This window comes from Onychostoma macrolepis, chromosome 16 (genome assembly GCF_012432095.1).
Source record: "Onychostoma macrolepis isolate SWU-2019 chromosome 16, ASM1243209v1, whole genome shotgun sequence".
Lineage (NCBI taxonomy): Eukaryota > Metazoa > Chordata > Actinopteri > Cypriniformes > Cyprinidae > Onychostoma > Onychostoma macrolepis.
The window spans coordinates 9,823,624-9,848,097 of NC_081170.1; the positions used below are offsets into that span (position 1 = coordinate 9,823,624).

At 38.1% G+C, this 24,474-nt stretch overlaps 2 protein-coding genes across 2 annotated transcripts in view; both read left to right on the forward strand.

The window, feature by feature from the left end:
• eif3ea (eukaryotic translation initiation factor 3, subunit E, a) overlaps positions 1-19,403 on the forward strand; it is a 74,161-nt gene extending 54,758 nt beyond the window's left edge. The window contains exons 9-13 of the mRNA XM_058746595.1: positions 6,059-6,160; positions 11,298-11,407; positions 15,892-15,994; positions 17,273-17,407; positions 19,185-19,403. Of these exons, the coding sequence (XP_058602578.1) occupies positions 6,059-6,160; positions 11,298-11,407; positions 15,892-15,994; positions 17,273-17,407; positions 19,185-19,223 (489 nt within the window). The 3' untranslated portion in view covers positions 19,224-19,403. The remainder of the gene's footprint in view (positions 1-6,058; positions 6,161-11,297; positions 11,408-15,891; positions 15,995-17,272; positions 17,408-19,184) is intronic.
• A 2,256-nt stretch (positions 19,404-21,659) lies between these two features.
• The window catches only part of rspo2 (R-spondin 2), a 55,364-nt gene continuing 52,549 nt past the window's right edge, over positions 21,660-24,474 (forward strand). Inside the window, exon 1 of the mRNA XM_058747268.1 lies at positions 21,660-22,719. Within this exon, the coding sequence (XP_058603251.1) occupies positions 22,617-22,719 (103 nt within the window). The 5' untranslated portion in view covers positions 21,660-22,616. The remainder of the gene's footprint in view (positions 22,720-24,474) is intronic.

Genomic DNA, 24,474 nt, shown 5'->3' on the forward strand with positions numbered 1-24,474 from the left:
AATGTAAAAGGGCTCCCTATAGTTTTAAGCATAAGCTGAGGTAGATTTTTATCACTAAGAAAATTTAAACTATAACTGAATGTATTTAAAGAGAGAGCAACTTGTTCAGTAAACCACTATTTAAAAAAAAAAAAAAAAAGTTTAGTTTTTCCCCGTGCTGTACCGAACCGTGACGTTAAAACCAAGGTACGTACCGAACCGTCATATTTGTGTACCATTACACCCCTTATATATATCTATCTATCTATCTATCTATCTTTACATTATTTATCAGACGCTTTTATCCAAAGCGACTAACAAATATACAGCGGGTAAAATAAGTGTTGAACACGTCACCATTTTTCTCAGTAAATATGTTTGTAAAGATGCTGTTGACATGAAATTTTCACCAGATGTCGGTAACAATCGAAGTAATCCATACATACAAAGGAAGCAAAACGAATAAGTTCAGAAATTAAGTTGTGTGTAATAAAGTGGAATGACACAGGGAAAAAATATTGAACACGTGAAGAAAGGGAGGTGCAAAAAGGCATGGAAAGCCAAGACACCAGCTGAAATCTATCAGTAATTAGAAAGTCCCTTGTCAGTGGAAATTAATATTAGCTGGTTCAGTCCCAACTGATGGCCTATAAAAAGGTGTCTCATGACCAACGTGTCACACAAGAAACATTTAATGATGGGTAAAAGCAAAGAGCTTTCTCAAAACCTTCGCAACCTTATTGTTGCAAAACATACTGATGGCATTGGTTACAGAAGGATTTCTATACTTCTGAATGTTCCAGTGAAGACTGTTGGGGCCATAATCCAGAAGTGAAAAGAACATCATTTTACCATAAACCGGCCACGACCAGGTGCTCCTCGCAAGATTTTTGACAGAGGAGTGAAACAAATTATCAGAAGAGTTGTCCAAGAGCCAAGGATCACTTGTGGAGAGCTTCAGAAAGACCTGGAATTAGCATGTAGAATTGTTTCAGAGAAAACAATAAGTGAAGCATTCAACCGCCGTGGCCTGTATCGCTCACCACACAAGGCTCTATTGCTAAAGAGAAAGCATGTTGAACCTCGTTTAAAGTTTGCTGCACAACATTTAGATAAGCCTGTGAAATACTGGGAGAATATAGTCTGGTCAGATGAGACAAAAATTGTAGCCTTCTGATGCCATAATACACACCATGTTTGGAGGTCAAATATCGAGACATTCTTGATAAAAATCTGCTGCCATCTACCAGGATGATGATGAAATGAGGGTGGACATTTCAGCAAGACAATGATCCCAAACACACAGCCAAGGAAACTCTCAATTGGTTTCAGAGAAAGAAAGTAAAGCTGCTAGAATGGCCAGCCAATCACCTGACTTGAATCCAATAGAAAATCTATGGGAAGAACTAAAGATCAGAGTTCATAGAAGAGGCCTATGGAACCTTCAAGGTTTGAAGACTGTTTGTGTGGAAGAATGGGCCAAAATCACACCTGAGCAATGCATACAACTAGTTGTATGTACAGTAGTGGTCAGAATTATTGGCACCCTTGGTAAATATGATCAAAGAAGGCTGTGAAAATGAATCTGCATTGATCTTTTATTTTTTTTAAATCACAAAAATCTAACCTTTCATTGGATAATAAGAATTTAAAATGGGGGAAATATCATTGTAATAAATGTTTTTCTCTAATACACATTGGCCACAATTAACGGCACCCTTTTATTCAATACTTTTTGAAACCTCCATTTGCCAGTTTAACAACTATAAACGGCTATAAAGGTTAGAGAATAGAGGTCGACTGATTCATCGGTTTTGCATATTAATCGGCACCGATAGTTGATTGCCGCAACTATCGGTTATCGCCAAAAATCCATGCCGATAGTTTTCCGGTTTGCAACCATTGCTGGAGTGGCTGAGAAGGGTCCGCTGGCATTATACAGTACGAGAGCGGCCTCTAGAGGCGGAAATCTCTGACAGCATGTGTTGTTTATTTTGACACGTGATACTGCGCGCTGCACAGAGCAGGAAACCCCAGACGCGCATTTAAATACAGCCGACAGAAAAACCTGCCGTGGAACAGAGCGCCATTCACATAGTTTTCTATTAAATTACATTTATATTTGTCCCAAATCATTGTGAATGTACATAATGACTTCACCCTAGGCTATAAATTATGTATTGTGCATTTTTCAGCAAAACGTTTGTCTTTCTGTGGCTGTAATAAAGTCTGTATGCTTCATATAGAGAGCTGTAATAGATCGCGATTTCTCTTTCGGCTTGCTCTGTTTTTTTAAACACCGAACTTCAAACTCATTTATGCCACATTGTTCATTCTTGAAGCAAACTTATGTCCGTTTGGGGATTAAATAAATTGTTTTAGACTGCCACTTGAGTTGAACGCAATGGGGTGTGTGTGTGTGTGTGTGAGTGATACCTCTGAGTTCTCCTAGACGCAGTGCTGCGCTTTTGCCCGGTGTGTGACTAACATTTGTTTTATTTTTTATTAGATAATTATCAAGTGTTAAAAAATAGAAGCATATAAAGTGTGTGAGTACACATACAATATCCATATGTATGCAATTTTAATGCTATGGCTTTGTGTAGATATTTAAAGATGGCCATCTTTAAGCATGATTGTTGAAATTAAATGGTATCACTTAACAATAAGAGTCCATTTGTAGCATTAATGAAAACTGTCGAAGTATCTTTCCTTGTTAGAGTGTGTTCATTTCAACATTCACTATTAGCAACTAATAGGCTAAATTAAAAAAAAAAAGTTTCTTCTTTTAACATTAGCAAACTATGAAATAACTTTAATCAATATAGTAAATAATATTAATATTTTTATTCATTTACAATGTATGGTTCAGTACTGTTACTGTTTTTTGTTTGTTTGTTTTAAATAGTAAAGCACTAGCTTTCTTTCAGTATCCATTTTGAAAACTATTGGTTGATTAATCGGTATTGGTCAGTGTGGTCCAACCTATCTATCGGTATCGGGAAAATCCACTATCGGTCGACCTCTATTAGAGAACACCTGACAAGAGATCAGAGACCATTCCTTCGTTCAGAATCACTCCAGACCCTTTAGATTCCCAGCTCCATGTTGGTGCTGCTTCTCCTCAGTTCACCCGACTCATTGTCTATAGGGTTCATGTCAGAGGACTGGAATGGCCATAGCAGAACCTTGGTTTTGTGCTCAGTGACCCATTTTTGTGTTGTTTTTGAGGTTTGTGTTTGGATTATTGTACGGTTGGAAGATCCAAACATGGCCCATTATAAGATTTCTAACAGAGTCAGTCACTTATTGATTTTTTTTATCTGTTGGTATTTGGTAGAATCCATGATGCCATGTGTCTAAACAAGATGTCCAGGACCTCCAGCACAAATATAGGCCCACAACATCAAAAATACAGCAGTACATTTCATTGTACACATGGGGTACTTTTTATCCCAGGGTTCACCAAACCCATCTTGAGTGTTTGCTGCTAAAAAACTAATTTTTTAGTTTCATTTGACCATAGAAGCCAGTCCCATTTGAAGTTCCAGTCGTGTCTGATAACTGAATATGCTGAAGTTTGTTTTTGGATGAGCTAGGATAATTTTTCTTGAAACCCTCCCAAACAACACTTTTTTTTTTTTTTTTTTTTTTCTTTCTTAAAGCCACTTCACTAATTTGTGAAGCTCAATTATCTTTTGCTGCACATCAAAAATATAATCTTTGTTTTTTCTCATTGTGATGGATGATTAAGGGAATTTGGCCTTTGTTTTCCCTCCTATATATATTTCTGTGAAACAGGAAGCCATGGCTGGATAATTTCATGTTCATAATCACCCTGGAGTGCTCAAAATTGTGAATATGAATTGGAATATACTTCAGAGATTTTACTCATAAGAATTTCTAGGGGTACCAATAATTGTGTCCATGTATTTGAGAAAAACATTTATTTCATAATGATATTTCCCCCCATCTTTAATTCTTATTATCCAATGAAAGGTTAGATTTTTGTGAATTTTTTAAATGAAAGATCAAAAGGATTAACAATGCAGATTAATTTTCACAGCCGCCTTTGATCATATTTATCAAGGGTGCCAATAATTCTGACCACTTGTGTGTGTGTTTGTATGTTTGAATTTGATGCATCACTAAAAAAAATTTAATTAAAAATAGAAATAAATACAATAATAATATGTGTGTATATGTATATATGTGTGTGTATATGTATATATGTAGATGGATGGATAGATAGATAGATAGATAGATACATACATACATACATACATACATACATACATACATATATATATATATATATATATATATATATATATATATATATATATATATATATATATATATATATATATATATATATATATATATATATATATATATATATAATTAAAAAGTTGTTTATTTTTCTATTTATTCTACACTATAGTTTCTTAAAGTTTTAATCCTTTATCCTTTTATTTCAGTAGGAGCAATACTATTGGTCAGGTGGTGTTTGATTTCATAACTGTTTAGTTTTCTGTTGGTCTTCCTGCAGTCATCCACACTGGCCTTGCATCTACTGAAAGATGTTTTCAATGGGAGGTTACCCACACCAGATCAAACAACACATTCTCTCTCGTGTTAAAAAAAGTATATTTTTATTTGAATTTAATACATCCAGCACATTGCAGGGAATCTTATACCTCATTGTGTCTGTGGAAATGAATGAATGAAAAAGCAGTGTATATTGGCCAGAAAATAAAAGCTCTGTTTATCTATGTGCCTCCTCAGGCCGTGTGAGTCTTGAACCCATTAGATTTGATGAATTGTGCTGGACAGTCTGATTGTAGTGTTCCGATGTCTCCATGTCCAACAACAGTAGCTTCTTCAGAGATCAATGACACTGAAATCCAAATAAGCTTGTCCCCGTAGCCTTTGCGTAATCACTTAAACATGTGTCCTGAGGTGCTCACCATACTCCCTGCGCAAATTTCCTCTCTCATGGTTATTTAAGCATCTGTGGTATTTAGATCCAGGGAAGACCCAGAGACTATCACATATCCAAATCAGACTCATCCCATCAGATCCTCTGCTAAAGGGACTGTGCTAAATCTCTCAACCTTTGGCCGTTTACAGACATGGCACATTAGGCAGAGGTTTTTGCTCAGTATTATATACAGCCAGGTTGAACCAAAAATTAAAGTTCTCTGATCATCTGCACACCTTTATATTGTTTGAAACCAAGATTTTCTTTCTACTATGTAGCACAAAAGAAGATATTTTGTAGAATGCAAAGGCTGTTCTTTTCAGTATATAGAAAATATGGGATGTTTCAGTCAAAGCAGCAAATTTAATTTATTTGACACTTTTTGACATTTTAATTAAATTGGTTCAAAGTAGAAATAAAATGGTAAATAAAGTGGTATCCACTGGAAAGGCCAATTAGACTTTTATTAAATGTAAGTTTTTTTCTAAATTTAGAAAGTCATATTACTTTTTTTTTATTTTATTTTTTTTATCTAGGAATTCTCTCTTTCTGCATTTATTTATTTTTCATTCACATCTTGGTGTTTCCATCCAGCATTTTCTTTTGTGAAATTGCAAAATCTACATGAAAATATGTGGATGAAAAGTTGGGCTGCTGTCAAGTACAGAAAATATGCCATAAAAATTGTCCATATGACTTGAGCACTGTTTTCCAAGTCTTCTTAAGGAAGTTTTACTATTAAAAGATAATTCTCATTAAATCAGCCATATATGTTACATACTGTAGGCAAATTAATTATCAGCTTGTGCCAATTAAGAAAGTAGATGCAACAGTTTGGCGACAGCCAAGTTTGTAACCACAAGATGAAAGCAGCAGTAATTTTGTACTTGAACAGCTGATATCAGTTCTGCATGTAATGTGATATTTTATTTGTTAATAAAACACTTGCATGCATGTCATCAAGTAATTTTACAATGAGAAACACACCCCAATTTAAGAACCAACTGTATATGTAAAAAAGGACATTTAATTTGTGTGTGAGCTTTCCATTAAATTGCATTGTTTTTATTTTTTATTTTGTTGTTTTCTTTTTAGGAGTCGTACACCTACAAAGATCCCATCACGGAGTTTGTGGAGTGTCTATATGTGAACTTTGACTTTGATAGTGCTCAGAGGAAGCTGAGAGAGTGTGAGGCGGTAAGTTCCAGCTGTCTTTTTCTGTTACCTTTTTATTAGCTTGTTTCTCAGCGTGTCCTTTAAAAGCATGGCACACCCTCCTCTTTATAGGGACTTTGCAGATTGATTGCATCTTCTGTCATGTTCCTGTTTTTCCAAAAGCGTAAGATTCATAACGTAAGATTCATAACGTTTCATAACCGGTTCCATTAGCGAAAGCGTTTGAATAGACTATCCTTCTCCTAAGACGTTGAGCTCATCCTTCACTGCTTGTCTGGCCACAAAAAGCCTTTAGCTTTGTAATTTACGCAGATGATGTCTCAATTTCCCTAATGAGGAGATGTGATGTCATCACAACGAGTCTCCGACCTCTGATTGGTCAGAGGTGTCCTCTTAACTTTCCTAGAACTGGTGATAGTCATTAGCAATGCTGTGTGTCACTTTTCTGCAGCCACAAACAGCCTATCCTTCTGTTTCAGGCCCTGAAAGGGGTCTTAAAGCACAGCGGTCTCTTCGTGCCGCGGTGTCATGGCCAGCTGTGGAAGTGGGCCCCTGAAAGAGCCTCTGACTCACCATTTGTCATGTTTTTATGATAGCCGGTAATTGTCAGATCAGTGGGATGGTTAACAAGAAGTGCTTTTGGTGAGCAGAGGCGGACACACGCACTGGAAAGAGCTTTCTGTGGTACAGACAAGCCAATGATCTGTATTTTTGTTCCCGTTTATAAATGGCCTTCCATAATGGTCACTTCATCAGTTTTCACCCTTGCCCTGCTGTGTCATTCTTTCTGTTTTTACAGTTAAACTACTTACTTATAGTGCCAACACAGCACCGAAAAACAAAAACACAATGAAATAGTGATGAGCTCCGTTTCAAAGGAATAGCTTGCCTCCAAAAATTGAAATTGTAATTATAAATATCTTTTTTTTTTTTGAGAAATTCTGAAGACTCTGATAGTCGCTCTGTTCCATGCAGTGTTTATTGAAATGAAACTGAAGTTTTCAAGGCACTATTAAAATATCATAAAAGTGGTCCATACGACTTGTGAGCCATATTCCAAATACATTTGTATGACTTTTGTATGAAGTTCTGTATTGCATATTTTAGTTTAGTATACCAATTTAAATTTTCCAAAGCTATCATATGGCTTCTGAAGTCTTGGAATATGGTATATGAGCAATAAAGACCACTTTTATGGTGCTTTTGCATGATCTTCAGATCTTAAAAGCATCAGTCTATGCTCATCCTCAAAAGCACATAAAGAAAACCGTACAATACATTGGTTTTATCATTACCATAGTGCAAAGAATTTTGCTACCATGCGATTGCAGACATCGTTGGCACAGCACCGAGATTTGTTCACCATTCTGACCCTGGAAAACATTACATTTCGACCTAAATGCATTTGGTAAGCTGCCCCACAAATGTGCCAAATCTTAAACGGCAAAAAGTATTTTACTTTGAATAAGAAAGTCTCAGTGTGATAAAAGCCAGAAATGGCCTTCAGGCGCATTCTTGGTTGCAGTAAACACATTACATTACAAAGATTCATCCCAAGCGTAATTAGCTTGAGTGCCTTTAGCCTAGTGTGCACTTATGTCGAAGCTCATTCTTGTTCTCTAAATGATTATGAATTCAAAGACCAGTTGCACTGCCCATCTTCTGCCATTGCCTAAAATAAAACAATTCAGTTTTTAGCAACAAGAACCTCATATGTTAAATCGCAGGCTTTTTATAGGAGAATTAAATAACCCAACTTATCGTTGAAATGGGAACCTTCCTAAAACGCTGACATGATTTATAAACATTTACTCCTGTGAGAGTGCCCATTTGATCAGGCCAGCTGTTTTTCATTCTAGACGTTTATCGTCAAGAAGCAGAGAGGAAAACGAGGCCCAAATCACCAGGAGTCATGTTTTCTGGTGGGGGTCTCTGCAGGTCCAACTGATCGAGCCATTTGGGAGATCGCTATTACACTTTGCATGCTTGGAGGCCAGGCTTTGTAAGGCTAGCAGTAATTAGCACACCTGCATCTGTGAGATCTCGTGAGAGCCCTCCGGCTACTGGACCTCCAGAACCAGGCATATTCTACAACGAGCGCACAGCCCAGACACTGCGTAAATGGTCACTAATTAGTCCTGACCCTGATTATGAAAGCCTGAGGCGTTTTCAACATCACAAGCTACAAAAAAAAGTTAAACTGTGTGGCATGTGAGCATAACTGGCTAGGCTCAGATGTATGTCAGCTCTAAATGCACGCAAATTCACAGTCTGATTGAATGATGACTTAGAAAATCAGAGTTGCCCGTCTACAACAGCCCAAGGCTTTTCCTGATAGGCTGCCGAAGCCTTGCGAGTCATCAGACTGTCTGTGCTTGACCGCCTTTACTTGTACAAAAACAAACATCCTCTTACTTTCAAACAAATGGAAAAAAAGTGAAATGACCCAAAAGAGCATTTTTTTCATCAATAAAGAAAATATTATTGAAAAGAGGTGCATGACCTCCAAAAATGTTCTCTCCCCCTCAGGAGTTCAAACTAAATGTTATTTATACACTTTATTTTTTTGTTCAGATATATTTGCGTATTTGTCCATTGATCCTTTGTCACCATTTTAAATAAATAACATCACTTATACAAGTCCTGTAAGAGTCTAAAATTAATTTTAATTCAGGACCACTGGAAAGTTTTTCTCTTATTTAACATTTATTAGTCTTTAAAACAATGTTTTGTGTTTTTTTTTTTGTTTTATATATGTATAACACACACCACCTGTCTTTAGTGTCACATGAGCTATCAGAAATTATTTGATGCTCAAGAAACATTTCTTATTATTGACCAGTTAATAAACCGTTAACGCTTAATATTTTTGTGGAAACGGTGATGTATATATCTTTTGATGAATAGAAAGTTCAAAATAACCATTTAGTTTAATAAGAGTTTATTTGAAATGGAAATATTTTGTAACGTTATAAAAGTCTTTACTGTCACTTTTAATCGATTTAATACTGAATAAGTGTTTTTTTTTTAATTCATACTGACCCCAAACTAGATGTCTAAAACAACCTAAAATGACCCAAATACAGTACCGTTGTTTACAAGCAATTCTTTAGCATATCATCAGCACCCATGGCTCCAGAGGTTCTGCAGGCCTGTGATTCAATCCAACTGGACACGGTCCTGGATCTGTAGAGACTGACCGCATAAGTGTTCTGGGATTTTCTTCAAGCTGTGGATCATCACATTGCTTACTTTGCATCGTGATTACCTTATCATGCTTATCCAGTCAGCTTTTATAATTTTTCCTTCTTCACTTGATCCATCTCAGCGGAGAGGGGCCATTTGCACAATGGTTTGGGCTCATAATGTCTATGCTATGCATAAAACATAGACACAACCTTATATAGTCCTGTTTTCAATCTTTTTGAAGACTAAAAGAAAAAAAAAATCAAAAAGCTGCACTTTAAGATTCCAGTAAGCTGAAATTGATGGGTTTTTTGTGCTACTTTGAAAATGTCTTAGCCTTGTTCTCTTCCCCTCTTACAGAAAAACCTCGACAGTAATTATAGCACTTTAGCAAACTGTTATCAGCTTAAGATAAGACATTGTCAATGATGAAATGTGTGTTGGCTGATAGGGCCATGGCCATGTAGTTGGGATTTCTTCAAGCAGAACCACGGAGATAGTAGCTCTTAAAGCATAAGCAAACAAAGCGTGGGCTGTGAGCACAGACGCGCACACAAAGTTGCGGGACGGGGGCTGCATGTGAACCGTGCAGGGACAGCGGGGGCTCGCACATGTCTTCAGCCGTGTGGAATGCACTGACTGTTTGCGTTTTGACTGCAAGGTAAAGCACACCAGGTCTCTGCAGGATGTGGAGGTTAGTATGCGGTGATCAGAACTCAGCTGCTGAGCGTCTGAGATTGATAGTAGACAGTAGTTGAGATGTTTGAAAGCAGTGGCACTGTAAATTGGTTCCACCGCGCAGCCCGGTGGACCCTGTGGCAACGGGCAAGACAAACGGTGATAAGTCTCAGCCATTGCGGTGAATTTGGTGGCTGGCTCTGTTCCTGCCCTGTTTCATGTGGGGGCTGTGGAATTCCAAGATCTGCGGTTAGTTTGGAGTGCCGAGAATGACCCTAGTTTTTTTTTTTTTTTTGTGCTTCCAGATACTGGTTTTCTCCTGTGAGGATAGCATTAAACACCGTTGTATATGTTAGCTATAGGCCTCTCCTGCATTCATTTCCACGATTTGCTGTAATTCTATTTTAATTTGCCTTGCTTTTGGCTTTTTTCCCATACCGTTATTCCCCAACCAGGTGCTATTACAGAGACCTCAGGATGAAGTGGAACTGTTTTTATTTCAGTTCTGAGTTTATATAAACTTCCTGTTCTGCTCATTGTCCCGTTTAGCCACAGTTTTCTGTGTTCCAGCAAAGGCTGTGAACGAATGCTTCTCGTAAAACATGTGACAATGAGAGCATATACATATATTTACGAAGAAACGAACACAAGAACATTTACATAAACAATGTATCAGAATATAGTCAGACATTTATATTTTACAAATAAGATTTATATTTATTTAAATTTGTCACAATATAAAACATGCACTACCTTTTTAAATATTATTTTATTCAGCTGGGATGCATTAAACTGATCAAAAGTAACAGTAAAGACATTTACATTGTTACAAAAAAATACAAATAAATGCTGTACTTCTGAACTTTGTTCATCACAGAATCCTGACAAAAGTTTATCACAGAGTAACGGCTATAGAAAATACAGCTTTATGATCACAGGAATTAAATATGTTTAAAAATATTTAAAAATAGAAAACAATTATTTTAAATTGGTAATATTTCACAATATTACTTTTTTACTTTATTTTTAATAAAATAAATGCAGTCTTGCTGTCATTCATTTAAAAATATTACAAAGTCTTACATGCACCACAAATTTTGAAATGTATTTTATGAAGTAAAAAGCCTAATATTTTAGGGGGTCATATTTGGGGGTCATAAAAAGTGAAAGTTTGAAACTGATTTTTTTTTTTTAATAAATTTTTTTTTAACTTCCATGTTTTAGCATAATCTACATAGGATTGAATGCATTTTCATGCACAGTGTCTAATGTCAATGTTTATATTTTTTTAAAGGTGCTGGTGAATGATTTTTTCCTCGTGGCCTGCCTGGAGGACTTCATTGAAAATGCCCGCTTGTTCATCTTTGAGACCTTCTGCCGAATTCACCAGTGCATCAGTATAAGGTAAGCACTCAGATTTGTACAAAATACAAACCAACTTTGCTGGATCATGTAACAAAACATTGAAATACCATTTAAAGTCAACAAATTGATGATAAATTGTTGTTAGGAATGATCAAAAAGAAAAAAAAAAAGGTAGCAGGTCTGAAAATGTGTCCACAATGTGGGAACGCTTCCTGTTTCCTCTCTTCCATTCCCACTCCGCTCTCTGATAAGTTTTTATTACCCAGTGTGCTGGAGGAAGCATGTCCAGAGACCGGCTGCCAGCACCTCAATCTCACACATGGAGACACGCATTCAGAACCAGACATCCCAGGCACATCCACCCATCTGTTTTGAAGCATGTCTAAAGGGTCTACATATTGGCCTTCTGGAGGATCTTAATGGCTGCGCCGCCGTCTGTGGATAATACAGCGCATTTTTGTCTTCCAAGCACCACTTACTCTGTTATTGTCTGTTGCGTTGTCACATCCTTTTTAGGACTGTAACATAATGGCGCTTTGAGATTTTCATGCGCGCTAGTCCACTTCTAGCACAACCGAAGAGTAATATTGCTGCAATTAAACAAATTATAGAGACTAGTTAAGGTACATTAACAGTGATTCACGTTGACCATTGATCCACATGGTTCAATTACCACTGACACGATGCATCTTCTGAACTCCTCATAGACTCTCTGGTCTGCGTCCGGCTGAATGCGGCAGGTGTTTTATTACCACTTTACTCCGGTTGCGCTTTTTTATTGCCCCTTTTACGGTATTTATACGGCATCGTAGGCTTCCAGAGAAGACACGCAATGGTTTCAGTCCCCAAGATTTTCCATTGGTGGAAAAGAAGTGGTCTGTATGGAAAGGGAGGTTTGGGCGGGTGTCACCGGTTTCCCTCTGCCTGGTTCCTATTAGCCTTCCAGTGACGGAGTGCAGAGCAGAGAGGCCGCGTTGCCCTCCTGCCTGTTTAATGAGCTTTCATAACTAGTAGTCTTTGAGCATCTGTCCTGCATTCTTTTTCCCGCCGTCACCTCTGCGCGCCAAGCAGAAAGCACTTGACGGCAAACTGGAGATCTGCTAACAGGTTGCATCTACCTCGGGGGATTCATGACATCCTGTAAATCCTGAAGGGGACCATGTTCGCGAATGCACACGCTCACCCGACACACTATCATATACCACGTTTGATGAAAGGCCTGTGGAGGCTTTTTTTTTGCAGTTTCTCCAGCAGTGCACATGCATAGTCATAGCCATTCGGAATCTGTTATTTCTCTTTTAACCACACACCCGGCGATCAAAAACCAGCCATCCCCAGGTTCTCACACTATTTCCATGCTTCATTGTACAGCCTAATTGCTCGTTCGCATTTTCTGAGCTGTATAAAACCGAGAAGGGCTGGAGTCAAGGTTGAAACATGGAATGTGATCAGGCTCTGTCCAAATCTCCAGTTGCAGATAGTCTGGAATTGATTTGGAGTCCTGGCTCTTTTTTGGCAGTCTCGTTGCAATTGAATCCATTTTCTTGTCAAAGGCGACAAAGGTAATGCTGAACTAGGAAACTGAATTGTGATTGCTGTTTATCTGTTCAAGTTAGTAGCTCAGAGCAGTCGCCTGAAAGGCTGTGTTTTGTCTGTTTAGGGGATTGGAAAACATCCATTTTGGTTTATTAGTGCATGTCACTGGTACAGTACGCAGTCCTCTGCAGCTAATTGTGGACTCGAATGAATCAGTTGTGAATCAGTTATGTTTACAGTTGTTGGCCTTGAATGAGTAGGCAGGATTTTTATTTCTGTTTTTGCCCTCAGCATACACCAAAAAAGACCACAACTACAAATGGCTTTATATATAAAAATGTCTGTGAAAAGGCTCTATTTGAAATCGGGTTTTATGACTTGCACTTTTGATGGCCTTAGCATTTTTGTGTCTTGTCCTCAAAGACTTAAATTCCCAATTTTGCATTCATTGGCCCTGATTTGAGTAGTCTGTGAGCGCTTAAGAATTTTAGTTTTTAGTTGAATGGTGTTTCAAATCTTGTCATCTGTAAATCATTGTGGTCTCTTACAGTCCACAGTAATTAATTTTGTGGTTGATTTGCAGGGCCACTGATATAGGAAGCATTGTTGTATTTCATCTGAATGTTTGTTTGTTCGTTCGTTTGTTTTCCTTCCCTTAAGGCCCATTCCCACTAAGAATGACAACTAAAGTTAACTGTATTAGTGTCCGTCTACTCCAAAAGATGTTAACGTTCTGTTTACAACAAGCATTTAGGCTATGTCGTCTGCTGCTTTAAATGGTGTGTTTTTGTTTAAACCAATTTTTTTTTTAACTCTTTGTAATGTTAATAATCAAATCGATTAAGTGTTATTTTTATTAAAAATATTTATGTAATTGTATTACTATTTTATAATTACTAGTGCAAATTCAGTTTACATCCCTACCAAAAACCCTGCATTTCTGTAAGAAAAACAAGCATGTGTCATTGAAACTACCAACATTATCTTCTGAGTGAAGAGAAGAGGATGATTTAATGGGATAAGGGGAATCGGTTTTACCCCAAGCTATGAAGCAGGGGTCACTTCCAATGATGTGAATCGCTTCATGCCTTCATATGGAAATGTTTAACAATGCATTTGTTTTGAGTCTACTATGTTTAAAACTTCTGTAGTGCGGGTCAGCACTGTATCAATTGGCAGCTGACCTTTTAACAGTCTACGGCTCCTGGAGTGAGACCGCTTGGAATCCCACCGACCTGGAATCGGAATTGGATAAATCAACTGCAAGGAGCCAGTACATGCAAGGGGTCGAAGTGAAAACGATCCTTACCCCCCACAATCCCAGAGGACCAGGTTTAAGTCCGTGTAAAATGAGACTGCAGCGAGAGGAGTCAAGCAGCTTGGCTTAAACCGCCCTGTCAGGCACTTATGCTTGAGTGGCTCCTACATCCAACCTCTTTCTTTTCCATAATTATTTCTTTCAGCGTTTGTATATTTTTGGTTTCAGTTCAGACTTTCATTCATATTAGTGGCAAGCACATGTGTATGTACTACCTTTTCCCCTTTCTCATTTTAAAGCATTGGATAAAATTAGATTAGTGTGTGTGTGTGTGTGTGGGCCATTTCATTGCGCGGAGGCTGTGGTTGACCTTGGTCTCTGGTTTAGCTTGTCCGGAGGGTCAGCTCCCTTAAGAGGAAACTCGATCTTATTTGTTTTGAGTCGTTCTTTGACTCTGGCTTGACTGACATGTGTCACCACTTAATTAAACCAGTGAAATAATATTCGCTGCCACTTGCGTCACTAGAGTAAACCGGCACCAAGTTTGTTTAAGCTGTTTATTTATCATGCGATTCTGTCCTAAAACCAATAATTTGGACTGATAATGAAATCTTCGGAATTTCCATTGATTTTTCTGTGAAAGCTCACAAGTCTGCTTCGTTTCAGACATGGTCTAGACTTCTAGGTCTGCGAGCCTGTAATGGATGTACAGCTATCTAAACTTCCCAGTGTCTTAATTGGTTTCCTGTTCCTTTTCGGGCTGTAATTGTTCATCAGCGTGTTGCATGCTTCGCGGAGTGCTTTGGGCTGTCGAAGAGCTTGGATTTCATGTCCTTGCTTTAACCCCTGGAGTCGACAGGCATTCCTTTTTCCCGTAGCGAGTGTCACCGCTTGATGTTGGACATGTGTTAACCATCACCAGCTTGGAACTCGTGATGTGACAACCGGCACATTCGTTGGCGGTTAGCTCTTAAATAATGAGCTTTATGACCAATCTAGCCTGTCACGCATCATTTTCTGAGGGTTTCACTGGGAGCGAAATGATATAAGCTGTCATCTCTGCCTGTCTCCAGACCCATGCTGTTGCCACGGTGGGTGATTGAGTTAACCTTTCACTGTGAAAGCATATTCATTGTTTGGAAACTTGGTGTGTAGAACAGAACGGGACATGCCTTCACTTTCTGACTTGCACAAAATGAGCTTAGCCGAAAAGAAAGCCGGTTGCGGTAGTAGGATTGTGGATCAAAGAACGCTAGAGCCCCTGCTGCCACCTTCCTCCCTCAATGGCACATCTGTGAAGGAGACACCTGGCTTCATTTGTGGACAGTTTCTTTAAAATGTCAGGTGGATGGTCAGTACAAGCCATGCAAGTCCACGCAATGTCCTTTTGTTCTTGTCTGCAAAGTTTCGTCGCTACCTTGACCTCATACTCGCAAAAGTGCAATGATGTAATTGTACTCCGTTTTTATGGGTTTCTTAGTGCGATTAGAATCACGGACTTGATTACATAATGCAAGGCATTTGTCACTCTTGAACAGACGTCTAAATGCTGAGGTATGACAGTAAACCCATTATCATCCAGCACTTTCGATCAGCACTTTAAACCTGCGTGCACACACACACTCCACAAGCTTGTTATACACCTCACAATTTTCACGTAATGCCATCAGTGTATATAATGTTCTCTCTTTACCCAAGTTTTGTCCTAATGGACTGTGTTGCCTCGCAGTATGCTGGCCGATAAGCTGAATATGACTCCCGAGGAGGCAGAAAGATGGATTGTCAACCTCATTCGTAATGCCAGGCTGGATGCCAAAATCGACTCCAAACTGGTGAGAGTCTCTCATATTTTATTTCACTCTTGTTTCTCTGCCTCCCTCCTCAGATAGCGAACAATTGATAGATGCTGCGTTAGTGTCCTTTAATTAGTCTGAAAATCAAATTCAGCCTCTTTTGTGCAGGGATTGTGTTCTGCTTTAAAACATAAAGGAGGGGCAATCAATTACGTCAGTTATTCTGCTCAGTGCTCGCTTACTTACCAGATCCTTCCTCGAGGGTAAGAGGACTGTCATTACATTTCCTGAAGGAGGGTCATTCTCAATATGGTGACAGATAGGTACCTTACTTTTTAGTCATGACAAAGATTAATATTTAAGAAGACCAATAGAAACCATTCTATAACTGTTCGTTCGTTCTTTTTCTATTTCTTTTCTTTATTAAATAACAAAGAAAGAAAGAAATAGTTCAGATAAAGAATAGGCTGTTCAGATTTGCTTATGGTGATTTTTCTCCCACCAATGATCGTTTTAATTTTAAATTTTAAAAGTATATTTATTTATTCATTTTTAGTGTTTTAGAGCACTGTTCAAAAGTTTGGTGTTTAATTTTTTTAATGTTTTTTAAAGTCTCACCAAGGTTGCATGTATTTGTCCAAAAACAATAAAATTTGTAATATTGTGAAATAACTTTTCTATTTTAAATAACATTTAAAATGTAATATATTTCTGTGATGAAAAACTGAATTTCCTTCAGAAAGAATTTTGATATGTTGATTTGGTGCTCAAGAAACATTTCTTATCAGTGTCAAAGCTTTGCTGCTGTAATTATTCTTTTTTTTTTTGTGGAAACAAAAACAATATTATATATATATATATATATATATATATATATATATATATAAAATTTTTTTTTTTTTTTACTGAACTTTTTTTTTTTCAGAATTCTTTGAAGAATGGAAAGTTCAAAAGGACAATTTTTTTAAATGCATGTCTTTTGTAATATTGTACATGTATTTGTCACTTTTGATTAATTTAATGTCTATGCAGGAAAAAAAAAGTTGAACAGTAGTGTCATTATTTCATATTGAAAGGAACTTTTTTTTTCCCTTTTTTTTTTTTTGCAACTGACCCAAGAACTTGGTCATAACACCCAAACCAAGTAACAGGCCTTCTGATCTCAGAAATCACATGACATTCTACTGAAATGACCTAGAATTAACTCCTGTGTGTTCATGGGGAGGTTGTGAAAATGTGTCTGTGGCAACAGAAATTGATTGGTGTTTCTCTAAGTTTAACTCTGACTCTCTTTTCCTCTCCTCTTTTCTTTGGCAGGGTCACGTGGTGATGGGCAACAACGCCATATCACCGTATCAGCAGGTGATCGAGAAAACCAAGAGCCTTTCGTTCCGCAGCCAAATGCTGGCCATGAACATCGAGAAGAAGCAGACCCACGCAAACAGGAATGAGGTCAAAGCCGCAGAGCATCTCTCCTTCTTTTATCTGATCTCATCTCTGTTTGTCTTGAGCCCTGTAGTTTACACACACAAATGATCTATTCAGAAGAATGTTGAGCGGCAGTCAGCCCAGAACTGTCTTTACACGGCGTAAACCAGTAAGAGCAAGTTTAACAGAGCGAGCGCTTTCATCATGCCGTTTTTCTTCAAAGGCCTAATGACAAGGTAGCACAACACGGCCATAAAGAAGAGGGTCTGAGTCCCATGACTCAGCTCTGCAGAGTAAATAACGCTTGCACACAATCGCACACGCTCCGTGGAGTTCCCTGCGTTTAGGAGTCACCACAGATGTTTTGCTTGGGGTCCAGTCGGTCTTCGTTTGATCTTGGCCTTGCGCACTGATTGGCCCACGACAAACGTGCCCTCGCTTCGTTTGAAATGGAGCATTTCAAAATAACGGCCTTTAAATGTCTCAGTCCCTCAAAACACGTCATTTAACTGACTCACTCACACAAACACCACAATGGCAAAGGCCATAACACACAGTCCTGTATTTTGATGCGTTTGGCCAGACAGAATTTAATTTAACTTTTTCTCAGGGAAAACCCAAAGGAAAGGTGCGAACATGAACTCGAAATTCTTGTACTTACAAAATGACCACAGTTTTGTAGTAGATGGTTTCAAGAGATTGTGAGCCAAAACCATGCAACAAGCATTATTCCAAAGTGTCTCTTTTTTTTTTTTAAATAAATATAAATAAATAAATAAATAAATTAATTAATTAAATAAATAAAAAAGTAGCTAAATGAGACTACAGAGGTTGTCAGGGACAATAAAAACCCATCTACCTAGTCTGCTTTTACAGCTTTGTTGCGTTTATAATCACACTCTTGTAAACTAGTCTAACTCAAACTTTGAGGGAATATGTTTTTTTTTTTTTTAAATAAAGACCAAAAGAGTTGTCAGAAGAAGCTTAGTGATGGTGATATTAAATTCAAAGTGTAGTTTGTTTATAGCAAAATGCTATTTGTATTTAGGCTTCAGGTTGAGTTGTTAATTTGTGAAGATTATTATGATGGACCAAACATCTAAGGATTATAAACTTTTGTTGGTCACAGATCTTATTTTATGCTATAATCCAAAGGCCAATGAAAAATCCTATTTAATCCACAGTGATTATTTCCACCACTGTTTGTTAGGTTATAACCACAGTTCTGAGAAAAGTCCAAACTGCATGATATAAACTTGCAATTGTAAGGAAAAAAGTCGGAATTGTGAGATAGAATAAAAAAATAAAGATAATTCAGAATTTTTCCGTGTCAGAAGCAAAAAAAAAAAAAAAAAATCTAGTGCTGCCAAACGATTAATCGCATCCAAAATAAAAGTTTTTGTTTACATAATGTGTATGTACTGTGTATATTTATATGTAAATACACACACACACAGTATATATATTGAAAATATTTACATGCGTTTACATTTATATATTTATACTCATATAATTTATATTACATATAAAAATATTTAATATATAAACAAGATTTTTCATTTGTGTGTATATTATGGGTGTGTGTATATATGTGTGTGTGTATATATATATATGTATATATAATTTTTTTTTCATTGCATGGTGGAAATGGGCTTCAATAGCGATGCTAACTTCCGGGTTGGCCTACAAAAATACATCCATCACTGCAGCACTCTATAGCATGTTCATTCATCTATAATGAACTCACCTGTGTTTGTGTTGGGTAATAACATCTTTTGGCTCTCTCTTCCTCTCTATTCAGACTCCAAACTGGGCGGCTCAGGATTCTGGCTTTTATTGAGTGGATCTTTGTGGACCGTACACTTCCATCTAGCCTTCCAGCGTTCCCATACTGCGGCCAAACATCCTGTTCTCCCTCTCGTGTCCCTCAAAGGAGCGAGACAGAGGCCTTATTTTTACACTTGGGTTCAATGCGTCTGGTATTAAATAAAAAAAATTAAAAAAAAACCTTACAAAACCATCTTCACCTCATGCTTGCATTTTATTCCTGGACATTACGAATGGTGGTTGAGGGTTAAGTGGTTGTGATCTTTTGTGTAATAGATGAAGTTTTAATGTGCTCTGAGTCACTGAGTGGGACGGGGGGTTTTGTGCCGCTGCACATGTATGCGCCGTAATGATGAATGAGTGTTTAGTCTGCTGCGTTTACGGCGCTGTTATGTAGCGGCCCACTCCGCTGTGGCGAAGAGGGCACGGAAAGGTGATCGTCCCGACTCTCGTTGTCATTTTCGCCGTCACTCGTCCTCTTTGTTCACAGATGGGCACGTCAGATGTGCTAGACAATCAACATAATGCCTCCCCACCTTTCTCATCTCATCCCATCTTCTGCACGTGACACCTACAGTCTGCCGCTCTATACGTTTTCTATTTCCATCCCTCGCTCGCAGACGCTGCAGGCTGGGATTCGAAGCGTGTCTTAATGTCTGCTTTGGCCTCTCTATCAGCTGACATGTTTATGGGCCCTGTCTCTCTGGACGAGTGAAGAGGGGGCTTATAGCTGCCACAGCGCTCGGGCTCCCAGCCAGACATCTAAAACAACTGACGTCACCTTTACTTTCCCAGTGAGTGAGCGAGCGAGCGGCCGGGTGGGGAGAAAGAAGGGGGGTGGGCTAAAGTGATTGGTTTACCGGTCCTGTGCCATGACACATTACGAAAATAAAACCCTCCTAGCCCTTAATTATCACATTCACCTTAGGAGTGCTGTCTCAGATGTTGTTTTAGTAAGACATCCAGACCAACAGCAGACGTGTGGCTGAGAAGGTTGTCCACCACAACGTCTGTCACTTCACTTAAAGTAAATAAACAAACACCCAAACGAAAAGGTCAACGTAGGTTTTGGTTAAAAGGGCTACATAATCTTTCCGTTTTTCGCATTGTTCATTCCTTTTCCCTTACATGAAAAGGTTAAGGCATTTGTTCAAAAACAGGCCACATAATTAAAATATACAACGTATGTTCCATAATAAATTTTTCTCGGGATTATTCCTTGAGTTCTGTTTTCCAAATTGCAAATGTATTTTTTATTACAAGAGCAGGCCTATATTTAGAGCAGCTTTTCTGTAATATGAGAGATCATTACAGAGTCTTTTCCAATGCATAAGCTTCGAGTTGTCAGGGAATCACTTCAGGTGCTTCAGTTTTATATTTAGGTTATAGTATGCACTTAAATGTCTCTGCAGTAAATGGCTATAACTAAGCTTAGACCGTCAAGCAACCTGATCCAACTCAAGTGTAAGGAAGGCAGGTGAATAAATATATTTTCAATAAGATTTATTTGAATGAGAAATGAAACTCTATTGTGTTTCACTGATAGAGACAAATAGCCATCATATAATTAACATTGACTTTGGGAGAATTTCACTTTGATCTGAACATCAAAGAGCTCTGGAGGAGAGAGTGTCATCACTTAGAAATGACAAATGTTCTTTTTTTTCACGGCCAGTCCATGTAGACTGTATCAAACTTGTTTTTATAAATCAGTGTATCTGTACCTGAATCAGGTGCTGCACACTTTGACCTCACCTTAAAGAATTTGAGCCAAAAATAACGGGTGGAATAAGCCATTTAAGATAGTCAAAAAATTGATATATAAATAAAAGATTAAGTGCCACACCTAGTGGTCAAACTAGGTAAAACATTTCTTGGATTTCAAGCAATTTATGTCTATTTTGGCATAGAAGCTTCTAAAGGAAATTGCCTCAGCAATTATTATTTTAACATTTTAAATGGTTTTAAAACTTAAAATAATATGAATGTCTTAAAAGAAAGCTGTTATGTTGAACCTGAAAAGCGATGTTAAGTTGTATTAATGCTGATATATATATATATATATTGCATTCTTTTAGATTTTTTTTTTAATAGAATTTTGATTCCAAATATCAGTAAACTGAAACGTTTGTTATTATAGCCCCAGATATCACAAGAGAACCCTTATTTTTGCCTCTCATGTTGTATGTATTAATTATTGAGTTTTCTGAATTCATTTATATGATTTCATCCCTGTTGATTAAAAAATTAAGCCACTCTAAGTAGGTTTGCTGATCTTAGCAGATTTAAACTGGTATCCTGCCCGGGAAAGCTGGTGTCCAGCTGGTTTATTGAGTCACAAAGCTTGGCTTCTAGTCCCTACTAAAACCAGCAAAACCATGTTTAAATTTTAGTACTTTTTTTTTTTTTTTTTTCAACAGTATGAAACCAGTGAAATGGAGATTGCAGTTGAGGTACTTTATATACAGTGCAGAAAGAAGTAAATATACGATCAATCCATGATACTATTAATTTAAGCCAATGCACTAGGACCCTGGGGCTCGTATGTAGTGTATAGAGACAGCGGGAGAAATTCCATTTGTCATCTTCTAAAACTTAAACAAGGAGGGGGGCAAACAGCCCTCTCTCTGACCGAGGGGCTTCTGAAAGTGCTCCGAAAAGCCCCACAAGATCTTGGAGTCTCCACGTGACAGCAGCGCCTATATAGCATCAGCACCAGTAGAGTGATACTCCATCACCAGCCGAGCACTGCAGCATATGCCACAGTTCACACACACATCCTCATGCATCTCAAGGGTTTATTCTAGAGCTTTTGCAGACTATTGCATCCATGTGTTTTCTCACTCTGTCTAGGGAACGAAGGGACTAAACTTTTCCTGCGAGAGGGATGCTGGATGTTCCAAGTCCACTTTGGCAGTCGGAAGGAACTTGATGTATAGGCAAAGTTTCTTTTTTTTTGGACTGGACCCGCGCAGGTATATTTCTTTCGCTCCTCGCATCTACTTTTGAGGGCATCCACCGCGTCCCGTGCGCTTTTGGAGATTCGCTAATTCAAGTTCTTTTGAATGAAATAGTTCGCTCGCAAACCACGTTGATCCATCAAGGTGTATTTGTTACTCAAACAACCTCAAGTTAAAAGCTTTTTCTCTCTCCACAGACAATAACGAGACACTTTTTAGAGTATAAAAAGTGCGTTTCGCTCTCTAAAATGACATTAACCGGTGGTGAAAGATGGTGTTTTCTCTACCCCTCTAATGTGTGACACAACTGAGTCCGGACTCCTCAACTCCCCGCTCCTCTGTGGAAAAATATACATATTGAAACCTCATATACGGACCTTGCAGGCTCGCGGCGAGTACCTTTGACGCTTTCTATCGTGAGTCGGGACAATCATACAGCCGCCCAGATGCAGTTTCGTCTGTTCTCATTTGCGCTGATCGTGTTGAACTGTGTGGACTACAGCCACTGTCAGACGCAGCAGTCTCACCGCTGGAGAAGAAACAAAAGAGGTGAGGGAACCGTGCATGTGGCTTTGATAGATGCTTTATTAATTGTCTAATTAGTCATTTAGCTGACGCTTCTATACAGAGAGACTTACGGTCCGCGTATGACAGGGACTGTCCCATCTGGTGTTACGCTACCAAAAATTACCATGGTAACCGTAGTTACGCTTTCAGAATCTTTCTGTGATTTGACTTTATTTATTTTTTTGATAGAAGCAGTGGCAATCTTCCACTGTTTTACAACAGTAAGAATTGCTAGTTGTAACTCTAATACTCTGGCGAAAACTGTCTTTAGCATAGTAATTTTGTAGGATGAGGTTCGCTGTCTTGCTCAAGGGTTCGGTGATGTTCCTCGGGACACCGCAACTTCTCGAAGTTTTAGACTTGTTGCCAAAATGTTAAAAATGAGATCCTTTTAATGCTATTAACATAATCAGGTGTTTTTAGGAATACACACATTGTTGATTTATTTATTTTTGGCATGCATAAGAGTGCGCTTTTCCCCTACACCTGAAGATTTTTAGGAAGTTTACCCAAATTGAAAATATCAGGGTTTGTTGTACCTTCAAGAAGAGGATTTTGCTTTAGAATGTTTCAGCTTCAGTTCCCGTCAGAGAATGCGCGTTGTGCTTCCATCATCCGTGAGGATTTTTATTTTAAAGGTATCTTTCTTTCATTGGCATCTTGTTTAACTACATTAAGTCACGCCTTTAATTTGATATAAATAACGGCGCCTTTAACTATTACTCCAACTGAGATCGGTATAAAAGGCTTTAAAACCACATTTTATATTAAGAAAGTACATGACATAAAAATGTGGACAGCCGTTTTATAAAAAGTCTGTCACTTTCCAGTCTCACAGTTTCACATAGTAGGTTTAAAATATAGGCTAATTTCAACATTTCGGTAAATTCAAAAGTTTGACAAATTGCGCTAAATACAGAAGTCCCGTTGGTCTGCACAGTTGTAACCATAGCAACAATACTCCGCACTATTGCTTTCAGTTGAGTAGGCTACGTCTGCGTAGCGTTTTATCATAGATATACAAATTTAGCACTTTTATATATATATATATATAAAATACTAGACGTTTGAATGTGTGCTAAAGACGCCGGAAAACCCCGGAAAATTACAGACATTATTTTAAAAAGTCGACACTGGAAACCCCTAAAAGTCATTGAATAATTCGCACACTTTACTCAAGCCTTGATTTTATAATGTCAAATCTCATTATGATTTGGATAGGTTGGTGAGTTCACACGTCTTGTTTTGGAGAACATCAATGTAGGCTACTGTATCAATAATCTTAAAGAATCTGGAAAATTCATTCTCAAGTATAGGCTACTAACTGTTGATCAGATGATCCTCACAGTGAGGCGCTGTCTGGTGGCCATTTGATGAATAGAGCTTTCCTTTTGCCTTTTCAAATGCACTGACCCTCCTTTTGCCCTAAGCCGCTTTTAATTGATCTCGCAGACAGACATTGATTAAGCTTTGAACAACTGGTGCAAGTATAACAATCCACTCTTAAGAGCCGCAGGGATTTAACCCATCAGTAAATATGAGGGCTGCCTTGCTTAGCCAATGCATATGGACACAGGGGGGCTGAAAGTCAAACATTTCAAACTTCTCCATCCCTCCCCAAAGCCTCAAACCCTCGAACATCAGTCATTTGCTGCATGTGACAGAACAACCGCCTCCCAATTGAACTTGAGCCCAAATAAAGACACTTGCTGACACCACGGCTGATATGAGCTCTTA